Source organism: Triturus cristatus, chromosome 4_1, assembly GCF_964204655.1.
Source record: "Triturus cristatus chromosome 4_1, aTriCri1.1, whole genome shotgun sequence".
Lineage (NCBI taxonomy): Eukaryota > Metazoa > Chordata > Amphibia > Caudata > Salamandridae > Triturus > Triturus cristatus.
In genome coordinates, this window is record NC_140585.1 from 1221909815 (window position 1) to 1221924760 (window position 14946).

Consider the following 14946-nt stretch of genomic DNA (forward strand, 5'->3'; position numbering starts at 1 on the left):
TGGCCGCAATGGCATTGATAACATTCTGGATGCGTCTAAAGGGGGGAGCAAAATATATCCTTGTGGTGTAAAAAGGAAATATTGTACAGAAAACTAAAATGGGCCAAGGAGGTTAAGAAAATGATGATAAAAATCAGCAGTGAGATGAGAATAAAGCTGTGCATGGAAAACCACCAAATTTTAATTACAAAGAGTGAGTTAACAGCCATAGCACGGGAATTATCCGAGACAGTGATAAAAAGTATCTTGAAGAGAAAAAAAATCAGTCAAATTTATGCCCGGTCCATGGAAAAAGGAAGTAGGATACCAGTATGTGGATATACTTCCAGACAGTCGTCTGAGAAGTATTAAGAATAAGAACTGGAATTAACCCGTTATGCTAACGAGAAGATAAAAACACACATGATAGATAAGAAGGGAAACTGCAGATGTGGGTTAAATGTTAAAAGCGATATATTGCACATCTTACTAGATTGCCTTAAAGTATTAGCCGAACGGTAAAAAATTCTATGCCCAATCTTCCTAAAATAATTAGAAATCGACCCCAAGCGATGGAGCTTATAACGGAAATGCGGTACTTAGATATAGCGTGTGCTATAGGGAGATTTATGATTGCTACTAAATAGGTCTTCATGAATGTATAACATGTTAATGTAGAAATAGAATCAAGGCATACTTGGGATGCTTACTGAGGTTTACAAATTTTCTCCTTTTAGACATTGTATTCATTAACGGATGTGTTTTTAATTTTTGTATTACTATATGTATCAGCAGCATTTTTTAACTGTTTGGCTTAATAGTCATATTTAATATGTCTATTGTGTATATTTATTGAGATGGTTTGTACTTTTAAGTTCTTATATAGACCAAATAAAGCTATTTTTGATGGATTGATAGTGGTTAATCATCTAATCTTGAACAGCCTTTGACTGTTGGCAAGCAAGCTGGAGCGGAGCGCAAACTGTGGCAGTGCCCAATGTGAAGTGGATGATGAAACTTGCAGCAATAAAAATGATGCAGGAAAGTTAGGGAATAAAAGGAAGCTAAGACTAACTAATTAGTGAAATAACTAAATGTTTGACAATTGCGAATAGATGTAATATTGCAAGCTTTTTATCATATAAATAAGTATTGTGTTTCATACAGGTTGCTTATTCTTTTTTCGAAATGCATGTGGGATGTACCAAATGGTAGGGATAAAACTATATATAATTAGTTTTGATGGTGTAAATACGTCGTTCCTGCGTGTTATCTTATTGCACTTGTTTTGCTATTTTTAGCATTGCAGCCATTTGCTATTACAATGTATGTTTTCCAGTTTAGAGGGGAGGGTGTATTGATTTTATCTTAGGAATGAATGGCATTGAAGGCAGCTAAAGCAGACGAGATAACTAGAACGAGTTTTACAGAAACAAACTTTCTCACCTGACCTGAGATATTAAACGACGACACAACATTTATCTATGTGTCTCAAAAGGTTTATTTATGGCTGAAAATATTACCTGTTCAGGAGAAACAATCTACCGCGCGCGCAACAGTTTCCTTGGGTACACGTTCCAAATCTTTCTGTGCAGACCCCAAATGTGACTAAATGGTTACTTCGCTGTCAAATGAATCGAACTTACTCAACATTGTTATTGACGAAGCAAAACTTTGTTGATTAAACCTAAAATAGTTGGTGACAGCAAGAGATACTCACTATCTCATTACGTACCACGGTACCAACAAACCGCCTTGTTTGTGACCAAAAACGTTGTATATTTACTATGCAATACTTTCATCAGGAAACCTCAATATGCCTACTTGCTGCTCCAAAAAATATATATCTTTTATAACTGAAATGAAAAACTCCATCATTTGTGACTCTAAATTTGTCACGCACCCGAGAGTACTTCGAAACGCAGTATCAGTCAGGAGCGGCTCTACATAACGCGGCGCAAAAATTCCTCAACAGAATACATGCAATACCTATTTAGACTCAAAATATTGCCATATGGACGTAGAGACAGCAGACAAGTTCATGCCCCTCAACTAATGCCTAACCGTTTTTCATGACCAAGACACTAAGGTCAACAGCTTTTCTTCAGTCCTCCTCCTCGCGGAGCTGTGAGGGCGACGTGAAGCAGAAGACGAAAAACTACAAGTCCCGGTTCGCGCGGTGTGACGTCAGGGCAGGGCCTTTCTGAGCACGCGCATCCCCACCTTCGAAGGCAGCACCGGCTTCTTACAGCTACCGGGGCGGCATCTTTTTCCGGCAATCCTTCATGACCCTCGCCTACCGGATTTTATTTCCTGAACAGTCTAATTTCTCGGCTGCCTTCGTTCTTCCCCGCGAACGCACACTTGTCAGGAGAGTCCTACGCCCTGTCACAAGATGGCGGACCCCAAGTATGCGGACCTGCCTGGCATTGTGAGTATGGGGTACCCGATCGGCCGCCCGCCTTCCTCTGCGTACTCGCAAAAGAGTATTTATTATTCACTGGCACCTGACATTTGTTTGCCTACATACAGTTCTCGCTGGGACGTGGTTATTAGCGGATACAGTGCAGAACGAACCCCACCCTTTTATTGATTTATATTATCCGAGAACGCACACACATATCATATATGTAGCAATGTGCCAATACACTGAAGGTTTTTTTTTTAGGAGGACGTGAGCAGATATTTGTCCAGTGAGTTGTAGTAATGTCTTTTTAATGAAGCGCTACCTATTGTTTATACTCTCTTAGCGTTGTCAATTTGTGTTGGTTGAATGGTGATTTTTTTTCTTCAGGATTTAGAAATGGGAGGGCAATCAAGGAGACTTAATAGTAAACGGGTACCAGGATGTTTGAGTCAATTAAAGAAAAACTTAAGTATTAACCAGAGTGCCCATTGTCCATCAGTTAGTTTAAAACTCTTACGTTGTTCGATGTTTGGAGTATCAATCCGTATTGTGCATGCTGCACAAGTATGCAAAATGCAAGTGTAATGAGGGCGCGTGAGATTGAACGTTTTATTGAGAATTTGTACTTCTTACACCAAAGTGTATTTACACATCAGCCAGCCGTACACATAGACATATTGTGCCTGATTCACAAATATTAATACGCGTGTGTATATTTACTTATTTTTATACTTCTACACCTAGGTGTAGCTCTCCACTTGTTGATACTTACTATCACAGAGTTGGGGGTTTACACCCAGGTGGAGTCCCGGGTTCTACAACCTTTTCTGTAATAAGTGCTACTTCAGTTCGCTGCAGATCATCTTAAGCTACTAATATTAATGTTGTATTGGCTAGCAAATCAGACAGCGCATTAGCCACCTACGCACATTTACCAGCAGTAATCCTATCAATGCATGAGGCAGGGTTATTGTTATTATTTTTATTCAGCATTTGTTAACCGCATAGCTACCCAAAGGCATCCCAGTGTTAGCGGCGTCAGGCAGAGCAAACTGACAAATGTTTATTAGGCCATATTCTGAAACAGCCAGGTCTTCAGGAGCTTCCGGAAGGAGAGATGAGGAGTCACTGAGCAAAGATGTGGAGGAAGGAAGGGTTTTCCATAATCTGGCGGTGTTATATGAGAAGGACCGACCTCCACACCCCTGCTGCCACATCAGTAAGAATCATCAACAATTCCTTAACTATGGGTATATATTTCTAGACATCTAAAAAAGTCATACATACCCCCCCCCCCCCATTAACCTATTCTATGCTCATGACGGAATGGTTTCCTCATGAGCATAAGTGCCAGTGTGCTTTTGACAGAACCATTCCGTCATGAGCACACATGAAAACAAAATCCCTCTGCTGTAAACAGCAGAGGGTCCCATTTAATTTTTTTTTGCTTTGGGAGGTGGGGAAGAGCTTCCCCAACCTTCCAAAGCATAGTGTCTGTTTTCGTCGTAATGACAATCGCGCGCAGGGCGCCCTGTCGTCATTACAATGAAAACAAAACTGAAACTTAGGCTTTGTTTCACAGTTTCAGTGATGTGGGGCTATCTCAGCCCCGGGCATTAAAAAACGAACCGAATGGGAGAGGTGTTGTTGGAAAGGGGAGAATCTCCCCTTTCCAATGCTACCCTTCCATAGTGTATCACTGCTTGGGGATCGGCCAAGGAGGGCGATCCCCAAGCAGAGATCTACCCACTAGCCACCAGGAAGGGGGAAGCGACCCCTTGGGCAAGGGCCTTTGCTCCCCCCTATAAAATTATGCCAGGCAGCCTTTCTGATGGGGGCAGTAGCCCCCAATCTGCCCCAAGGGGGGGCGGAAAGCACCCTAGGCACCAGGGATTTGTTTTTATATGCCAGGGGTGGGGGCTGGCCAGAATGGGCATGTCAGTGCACCCACCCTACCCCCAAAATGGCACAAGACTTTTTGCCCCTCCCCCCGCCCCCCCAGGAGGCAGATGGGGGCAATACCCCTGATCTGCCCCCCGGGGGGGGGGGGGGCAGAAAGCCCATTAGGCCCCAGCGATTTATAATTTTTTTTTTTTATATATTTTTTATTTTATATATACGTAGGTCGAGCCTAGCGTTGCAGTGCATGCGCTGCTCGCTTTGCGAAGCATATTGTAGTAGGGACAGATGTGGAAGCTCCCCCCATATTTTTCATTGGCTGGCGTCATCGTCCATGGTAAATGCTGGCTTCCGATTGATAATGAGGCTTCTTAGTTCCGCCTTGTTACCGCCCTGTCTCCTTTTGTGACTGGATCTTTTACTTGTGGCGTTACACGGTCTACATCATTAGTCGGTAAACACTATTTTTTTCACAATGGCGACAGCTTGTTTTATGTAGGGGGCGAGCAACACGAACAGAGGTTGGGGTGGGGGTAGGCTTATAAGCAACATGGACAAAGGTGGAGGGTGGGAGAGGAAGATAGGAATTGTCGAGGGCTCCCATATCGGTGGCGCGGTGTGTGATCTTCAGCATCTGGCTTTCACCTCAAAATGTATGTCGTCCAGGTTTTTCTTAAACATTTCAGACTCGGGGAACATGCACTTGGTTTATAGTGCATGGACCATGCGGTAAAAAGACGATTTGGGGGAAATCACTATGGCTCGGGTCATTTAGCTGGGGTTGCTTAAAATGTGAAAGCACGCCAGTACTAACACCAATGATAAAAACAAAGCATCTCCATGGAGAAGCATCAAGTACAAGCAACCTTTTCAGCAGCTGCTTTAATGGCACGGTCGGGTGAGGTGTATCAATGGGCAGATTTTAAGTTAAAAAAATCACTAAGCTTTGTCTCGTGACTTTTTTATTATGATTTCCAACCGTCCGATACCTGATCTGTGTAAACACATTCAACACCGGTTAACAGGCCTAGCTCCACCTTTGCAGAAACACCCTTTATTTACCAGTAAACAAAGCTCGACTAGTGCCCTCAGGGATCCATGTACCATTTTCACTAGCCTGACTCTCACTAAACGTGTATCACCTCCAGGAGCTTTTGTGTCTGACGCAAACATCCATAAACTGTTTCACTGCATGAAAATTTTACATACAAGTTTTCACACAGTGTCGCATCCCCGAATAATACATTTTACCACTGACACGTGCTAGCTACTTAGAAAATAAATGTGAAAAGATGCCTTGGCGAGCAATACTGGGATTGTGACAATTCTATTCAGTGGGTGGGCTGATGGATTCACACAGCGTTGACATGGGTGGACTGATAGATTCACCCAAAGTTGACATGGGTGGCCTGCGAGATTCACACAATGTTCTTCAAGAGCACTTTTCACAATCGCTCCTGTTTTGACTCTCACTGTTGAGTAGCAACAGTCAGGCGAACCTGCTGTACAGTTTGTTTTCCCTTTCTAAAGTATTGCCTCAGTGTAAGCTGTGCCCGACTTAGCACTTCTGGTTGGTAAACAGCAGGCAAACACATGGCTGAGGGAATTGCTCACCCCATCAGAGCACAGTAGACCAGCTTGCAGTATAAACTTCCAGGCGCTGTGGATGTTACATTTGTGATTCCAGTTAGCAAGTGCTATAGAAAGTACGTTCCATCGACAGCTTGTTGATTCCCGGGCATGCGCATGAGACTGGCAGAACATTGCATCCTTGAAAGGCGAGGCTCAATTTTGAGTGTGCCCTGCTCGCAGTATCCAGCAGCCACTAGTTGCGTGTTTATGGAATGCTCACGTTTGTTTAGTTTGTGATCTTCATGTTGATAGAGTGACCCTGTGTGATGGTGAACGATGGCTTGTGTTTAACCCCTAAAAGTTGGGATTGTTGTGTAGGGCAGTCACACTTAATTATTCTCAATTCTGTCTTGCATTGTCCGCACTAAGAGGCATTACTGTGTTTGCTCTTAGGCCAGCTGCTTTTAATGGTCGATACTTAAACGAATACACTTAATTGGTATTCAGGATGAATGGTATATATTGTCAATTTCCAAGGTTTTCCCCATTTTGTGTACTCTATCAAAATTAAGACATTGTGTTTTTTGTTTATGCTAATAGGCCGACTGGGGAATTACATAAGGCACGGGGTTTTTAGGTGTGCAGTGGTATTTTACTTGCTTAGCAGATGTAGTATGTCAGTGTATTGAGTATGGCAACTGCTCTCACAAACTTGCACACATAACACACAGACACCCCCTCAAATGTAATAATATAACGCACATTTCAACACTGGCACACATGGCACATTTGCAAGCTCACCAACATACGGCTAAAAAACATTCACATTGACAATGCCAAGAGCTTGGCCATTGTCAAGACTTCATGGTTCTGCCAACGCTTTTTAATATTACATCAGAAAGCACATGGCAGGCCCAAACTTCCCACCACCTACAGCCAGCCAGGGATTTCTGTGCGCTCGTGACAGGGAACCATTTTGGTAACCCAGATTGTTCCATTTGAAACGTCCAGGTTTTTGGGTGCAACGGAAGGGGTGTTTGGGGAGGCAGTGCTTGGACACTATTAATAGCGACGGTCAGTGCATAGCCTGCCACACTGACATAGACTTGTCACACATCCGGGGGGGGGGGGGTGGGGCGGGGTCGATTGCAAGTAAAAACATGGGAGGGCTGGGGAGCTGTAAACACATTCAGCTGATTGCCTGCAGTGCTTTGTTGGGTGTGTGGAATATAAGAAGGAGAAACCCAAATCATCCAAAGCAGTCTGGAGTGAGAACCGCAAAATGAAGCCAGCTGCCACTGACCAGTAAAAAGAAAACAAATCCGAGTGACAACAAATCCAGCAATTGGTAAGTAATGGGTGGGCTCAATTGCTCTTTTTAAGCTTTTTCAGGTCGAGCCTGGGCAGCGCATGCGTTGCGCTGTGAGGCATGCTGTATTGGAATATGGACTTGAAGCTTCGCCCATATTTTTCATTGGCTTGCGTCATTGTCCTCTAAAATGCTGGCTTCTGATTCGTTAATAGGCTTGTTAGTCCCTCCTTAGTACTGCCTTGTCTTCATTTGTAACCTCCCATGAGGACTGGCCCATTTACTTCTGTTGTTACACAGTATGTCTTATTTAGTCTGTAAGCACTATTCTCTTTAATGCGTTTCTCCTAATGCAGGCATGACATACTTTCCTGCAACTTTCAGCACGCCATGCGCGCTTTCACTTAACAAGCAACCCGGGACAATAGCGGCCGAGGTCTTGCATTTGTGAGAGTTTGAGCTATTGGTATTGTAAATGACAATGCTTGTTTTCCAAAGCCAGTCTTTCTGCCCCCCCCCCCACCCGAGGCACATGGGGGCAGTAGCCCCTGATTTTTTTTAAATATACGTGGGGGCTGCCCAGAATGCCAATGCCTCCACCCCAAAAACATTTGCCGCATCTTTCTGCCCCCCCTCCCCGGGAGACATATAGGGGCAAAAGCCCCTTATCTGCCCCCGGGCCGGGGGGGCAGAAAGATCAGTAGGCATCAGGGAATATTTTTAATTCAGGGGTGTGGGCTGCCCAGAATGGGCACGCCAGTGCCCCTACCACGCCCCCAAAAATGCCACAGTCTTTCTGTGCCCCCAGGAGTTAAATTGGGACAGTAGCCCCTAATCTGCCCCCAGGGGGCATCAGAGAGCACACTAGGCGCCAGCGATTACGCAGGCTTTTTTATGCGTGGGGGTGGGGGCTGCGGTAGAAAGCCCACTAGGCACGGCCTTGTTTTTAGCGATGTGCCTTGTGGATTTTGGGCCCTAGCACAGCCGGCACATAAAGAAACCAAGCAAACCTGTACATTTTTGGAAACTAACCACCAAGGGGAATCCAGGATGAGGTGACCTGTGTGCCTCCCACCAGGTTCTGTTACCCTGAATCCCTTGCAAACCTCTAATTTAGTTTAAAAAAAAATACATTTTCCTCACATTTCTGTGATGGAAAGTTCTGGAATCTGCGTGGATCCACAAATTTCCGCCCACTGCACATTCCCCGAAGTCTTAACGGGAAAAATGGTACCTCACTTGTGTGGGTAGGCCTAGTGCCAGCGACAGGAAACGGCTCAAAATGCAACGAGGACACACCACATTTTCACAGTGAAAACTGACCCTTTTTTTGCAAAGTGCCTAGCTATAGATTTTGAACACTAGCTCTGCCGGCACCTAGGGAAACCTAGCAAACCTATACATTTTTGAAAACTGGGGGATCCAGGATGAGGTGACTTGTCTGGCTCTTACCAGGTTCTGTTAGCCAGAATCCCCTGCAAACCACAAATTTAGCTGAAAAAAATCAAATTTTTCCCAAATTTCTGTGGGAAAGTTCAGGAATCTGCATGGATCCACAAATTTCCTACCACCCAGCGTTCCCCCAGGTCTCCCAATAAAAATGGTACCCACTCGCTTGGGTGGGTCAAGTACCGCGACAGGAAAGGAGCCAAAACGTATTGAGGAGACCTCAAAATTACCTTTCACAAAACAACCTGGTTTTGCAAGGGGGTCACCTGGGTTTTCTGCCCTGGGCTCTGCGGCCACCTTGGGAAACAACCAAACCTATACATTTCTGATAACTGGACACCCGGGGGAGTCCAGCGAGGTATGGCTTGTGTGCATTCCCCAATGTTTTTCAACCTAGAATCCCCTGCAATACTCAAATTTAGCTGGAAAAAAACACATTTTCCACATTTTTTGTGTGGAATCACTGTGACGGCACAAATGTCCTACCCCACAGTGTTCCCCTCAGTCTCCCGAGTAAAATGATACCTCACTCATGTGGGTGTCCAATGCAGAATTGGCTATATTTTTAGGTTTAATTTTGTTTTATTAAATTTAAAGTGACGACAAAACGAGGACAAGTAAATCACATCTATGACTCTGCTAATACAATGCGGAGGGACCCCAGGAGTGTCCCCCCCGCCCCGCCTCCACCACCGCAAGCCCTAGCAAGATGTCAATAAAGTCCCGAATGTCCCTGGGTGCAGGCGAGGTCAAGGTTCCGATGCCCAAGCCCCATCCAACCAACAACTCCAACCCCCCCCCTTCCCTGGGAGCCCCCCCCCCCCAACCGGTGTGCCGCGTCCTATCACCTAAGGCCTTCCCCTGGGAGCACCGCTTTCTATCGAGTGGCACTGGAGGCTAAGGCATCGGTAAGGCACAAAAGACGGAGATATTTGGGACAAGTGGCTTCATTAAATTCCGTGGACAGGAGTGATGAGATAAGTTGCCAGATCGTGTGAAAGGATGCAGTGGATTGCATGAGGGTTGCTTGTATGCGCTCCATACCCACTGTATACCATAATCTATGCAGCCAGCCCGTGTGGGTAGGTTGAGTTCGCGTTCCCCAAAGTGAGATAATGTGCCGTACCGCTGCGCCCAGGGCCAGGCCCATCTGACTTCCACGGAGCGACTTCAAGGGGAAAGTGAGCACATTGGGCAGCACTAGAAGGGTATAGGCCGGGAAACGAGGAATTGCGGTGTCAAAATGATGATCGACGTCATTGAGAACTGCTGTCCAGTAATCTGTCACCTCCCTACACTCCCACAATAAATGGGTCCCAGTACCCTCCTCCTCTCAACCCCTCCAGCATGCAGAACTGCGGCTAGGATTGACTTTATGTAACCTAACCGGCTTCAGATACCAGTAAGTAACCACCTTCACTGCGGTCTCCTTGCTAGCGGTATTCCTGGCTGTATGATAGGCCCTATAATATATCGCTTGCCAATCTTTCGCAGAAAGGCTTCTCCCCAATTCCCGTTCCCAGCGCTGTTGACCGGCGGCGGGGCGCGCAGCGACCGGCGGGCAAATCATCTTATACAGGTCAGTGACCAACTTCCATTCCGAATCTCTAGTGAGAAGCCCTTTTTCAAAGGGGGTCCGTGATCTACCAACTATAGGGCGGATTGCAGGCTGGGTCAGCCAATGCCGAATTTGAAAATATTGATATCGGAGCGGATCCGTGATGCCATGATATTGGGACAGCTCTCTAAACTGAATGAAGCCCTCAAAGCCAAACAGATGGCCCGTGGAGCGACACAGGGACGACCGCCACTGCTGAAAGGCCCCCTTCTCTAATCCCGGGGCGAACTCAGGGTTATCAAATAGGGGTGTAAGCGGGGAAGGAAAAGTGGTGAGACCCCTCCGAACCGCGACAGTGTCCCACACACTCAATACTGTACGAGTGATGGGGGATTTCTGTAGGTAGGCCGGCCGATCAGGGCGCCTTAGGAAGGGTATCTTCCAAAGCGATGTTTGCGCCATCGCCCTATCTTGAAATAACCATCGCTTCTCCGACTCTGGTCGGCTCCACTCCACCAGGTACCGCAATTGCGCTGGTTTATAGTAGTGTACTAGGTTTTGGAATCCCTAGGCCTCCCTCATCCGGAGACCGGTAGGAGAGGTCTCTGCACAGCCGCGGCCGTTTTCCCAGCCCATATGAAGTGGTGCACTGCAGCTTGCATTTTTTGTATGGTGACCAGAGGTGGAAGCACCGGGATGGTCTGCAAAATATATAGAAGTTTGGGTAGTAGGGACATCTTCACAGCAGCGACACGCCCGAGCAAAGAGAGGGATTGCCTTTGCCAACGCCTGAGGTCACCCTGAACCTGGGAAGCGATATTCGTGTAGTTCAAACTGACTGTCCGCTTGGTAGAGGGGGTAAGAACTATCCCCAAGTACGTAAAAACGTATTTTTAAACAAATGGAGCGCTTAGAGTTCTCTGTGCTATACCGTTAATCCAAAAAAAAAAAGTTTTGGGCTTTTCCCAGTCACAGGCCCTTATCCCACCCACACAAGTGAGGTATCATTTTACTATGTTTTTTTTTTTTAAAGTTTGAGGTTTGCAAGGGATTCTGGGTAACCCTTTCCTGGGCAAACTGAGAGGAAGAGCAGCATTTGCCCAGATGTCACAATTAATTGAAGATAATTCTGTTATTTTTAGACTTCCAAACAGGATTCGTTCCAGGAAGAGGCACAGATTCTGCCCTTATTGCCATCTGGGATGACCTTAACAACACAGTTGACCTGAATGGGGTTGCTGCACTACTTCTCTTGGACCTCTCAGCTACCTTTGACACAGTTGACCATGACACTAATATGAAGATTCTTTGAAGCATAGAGGGGACTGCTCGTGACTGGATCACATCATACCTTCAAAACAGAACTAATGTCATCCATACCCCCCTTTCTCGTCCAAACCGTACATCACAAAAGCAGGACTCCCTCAAGGCTCTATCATCTCACCCATGCTTGTTCAACATCTACATGAAATCATTACCGGCACTGATCAGTTTCACCTCGCATTCTATAACTATGCAGATGACACAAAAATACTCCTTAAACAGGGAAAGAACCAAATACATTTGAAACCCACACATTTTCAGTTGCCTCAGAGCAGTGGATCAGTGGATGACATGAGCTATCTCCAATTTAATGCTTCCAAAACTGAAATACTGACCTGTGGTGATTGGAAAACCGATGACCCACTCCCCGCCTAGCCTAACGATCTGGTAACACAGCCTAAAGTATCTAAGGAAGTAAGAAACCTTGGAATTACCATAGACTCCAATCTATCAATAAATGACCAAGTGGAGAAACTAGAAAGATCAAGCTTTGTTGTTGTGAAAACTCTGCAACGCATCTTCCCCCACCTTGGATTTCCGTACATGGTTCAGGCTACTATCTCTCTTGTTTTGTCTAAACTCGATTAGGCCAGTAGCCTCTACCACTGATCATCTTTACCAACTAAGAAAAGACTACAACGGATTCAGAACTCTGCTGGCAGACTACTCTTACAAATAAAGCCACAAGCCCACATTTCCCGTGCCTTGAAGGCCATACGTTGGTTACCAGTTGCCAGAAGACCCACATTCAAGCTGCTTTGTATCTCCCACAAAGCGTTGCATAGAACAGGACCGTTCTTCATCAGGAATAAAATCACCAAATACATTCAATAAAGCAACCTCTGCTCTAGATTGGCACACACCTCAAAATCCCTCCAAACAAGAAAAAAACATAGGTGGAACATCCTTCTCTGTTCACGCAGCCAAACTATGGATCTCTTTACCCCCAAACATAAGATCCACGGATAGCTACCGTAGCTTCAGAAGACTACTCATGAGTTGGCCGTTCCCCACATTACCACCACACTCAAACATAATTATACAGCATTTCCCTCTGTAAATAAGCATTTATTTGGACCTCAGATGTGTACCTACATATGTGTATTGCTTTGTATAAAAGTGAATAATTATGTTTATAAATATATAGATAAATGTTAGTTCTCCTTATCAAATGTACATCATACTTATAGATATATTATTCTATGTTTATCATGTATATAGGGGACTGTATACATTAGTTCAAAAAATGTTTTATTTAAATTTGTTTATTAGTTTCAGATTAAACATGCAACATACAGAATTGCAATTCACTCTGAGTACTGCTGTGTACCCCTTCAAGCAAGCCGGCTCAAAAAAAACCCCCATAGAACATAAAACAAAAAAACCCTCCCTGCCCCTCCCCTCCGTTTGAGGCTAGGAGCTTTACAAGAGAAGCTCTCTGGTGCACTCCCTGTCATAGGGTTTGTCTCTGTGTAGCCTGTGCCAGGGGGTGCATCGTATCGTCGGGTGGTGCAGTTTTTGGTGGGTCAGCTGAGCGCAACAGTCTCAGATATCTCGGACAAGTTAATTCTTTGAACTCCGAGGCTAGCAGCGCTAAGAAGGGTTTACAGAGATCCTGGAATGAGGCCCCTGAGTGGGAGAGTGAAAGGGAGATTCTCTCTATCCCGAGAATACGCCACAACCTATGGAGCCATCCGTGATAGGTGGGCGTAGTAGTCGTTCCCCAGTGGGATAGGATATTTTTTAGGGCCGCCCGAATGCTAATGCTATCTGTCTACCCCTCCGTGTTCTGAGTGGAATGGTAAGAGGATTAGGAACACCCAAGATAGTGTAAGCTGGAAAGCGGGGTAACTGAGTGTCAAAATGGTTATCAATATCCTCTAATACCTCCATCCGATAGTTCGAGATTTGAGGGCATTCCCATAGCAAATGGGTCAGGGTACCCAGCGAGCCACATGCTCTCCAGCATTGGGGGCTTCGTGTCAGATTGCCTCTGTAGAGACGCGGGGGCGTGAGATACCAATATGTTGCTATTTTTTGTTGCGGTCTCTATGTTGGCAACGCTGTATGCCGTGCAGGCCCTACGCATGCCTGCGGGCCCTATAATAGATATCCGTCCATTCTTTTTGCAAAAAGGTCCTGCCCAGTTCCCCTTCCCATCTCAGGTGTCCTGGGGATTTGTCTGTTCCAGGGTTGCGTCCAAGGAACCTGTAAAGTTCCGTCGTCAAACGCGAGTCTGTGTGTTTAGTCACGAAGCATTTTTCGAATGGCTTATGGTTCCTCTCTGCACCCGCCCATACCTCCGGTTGCATAACCCAGTGTTGGATGTGGTGATATTGGAAGCGCTCAGTCTACGGAAGGTCTGTTGTGTATAAAAATCAGTGAAAGACAGGGGCCCCTCCACGTCAAAAAAGTGACCTATGGACCGGCAACCCTCTTTTGTCCATTGTGCAAATGCCCTCATATCGAGTCCCGGCGTGAAATCAGGATTTTGGACTATAGGTGTGATTGGATACGGGAATGTAGTGAGCCCTCGTCAAGTGGCAACCCTGTCCCAAACTGATAGTGTCGCGTGAGGTTGTGAGGCCTGGCTGCTTTTCCAATAAAGGGAATGCCCCATTGTGGTTGTCTAGCTAAAGCTCTGTCCATGAACAGCCAGTGCTTCCCAGATTCTAGACGTGACCACTCCATAAGGGGTCGCAGATGCACCGGCCAGTAATCTTGCAAATTTGGGATTGCTAACCTCCTGCGGTTGGGGCCCAGTAGCATAGTTCTCTATGTAGTCTGGGACACTGGTCTCGCCAAATAAAGCACTCCAGATCCCGCTGCAACGAGTGCAGCACTCCTGTAGGGGGAGCCCGCGGAAGATTCTAGAATAGAAATATTATCTTAGGTAGAATTGTCATTTTTATCGCCGCTATACGGCCCAGCCAAGACAGCGAGTGTGGTCTCCATCTACGGAAGCATTCACGTATGTGTCACAAAAGCGTTGTGTAGTTGAGTGAAGTGGTGCGTTGTATGCTGGCTATAATTTGTAGGCCTAAATAGGGGATCGTTTCTCAAGCCCCTTGAAGGGGGTGTGCACGCCGAAGTGCCTCTATTGTGCTGGGGACAAGGGTTAGATTGAGCGCTTGTGACTTATGGGTGTTGACTTTAAATCCCGATGCTTGTGTGAAGCGGTCTAGTTCGGTCATCAAGCCTGGCAGGGAATCTCCAGGCCTATCCAAGGTGTCGACGATATCAACAGTATTTAGGATGATTTTTATGCTCAGCCCCCTCACCCCAGATATTAAAGGATCATCATGCACTCTTTGGGCCAAAGGCTCCATATAAAGGGCGAACAAGGGTGGTGAGAGTGGGCAGCCCTGTCTTGTTCCTTGCCGGATAGGGAAGGGTTGCGATAAGGCCATTCACCCAGACGGTGGCAGTAGGATTGGTTTAACTCCCTAG

General features: G+C 45.9%; 1 protein-coding gene across 1 annotated transcript in view; it reads left to right on the forward strand.

Moving 5' to 3' along the window:
- Positions 1 to 2146: 2146 nt before the first annotated feature.
- DCTN2 (dynactin subunit 2) overlaps positions 2147 to 14946 on the forward strand; it is a 190838-nt gene continuing 178038 nt past the window's right edge. The window contains exon 1 of the mRNA XM_085654601.1: positions 2147 to 2410. Coding sequence (XP_085510727.1) covers positions 2375 to 2410 — 36 coding nt within the window. The 5' untranslated portion in view covers positions 2147 to 2374. The remainder of the gene's footprint in view (positions 2411 to 14946) is intronic.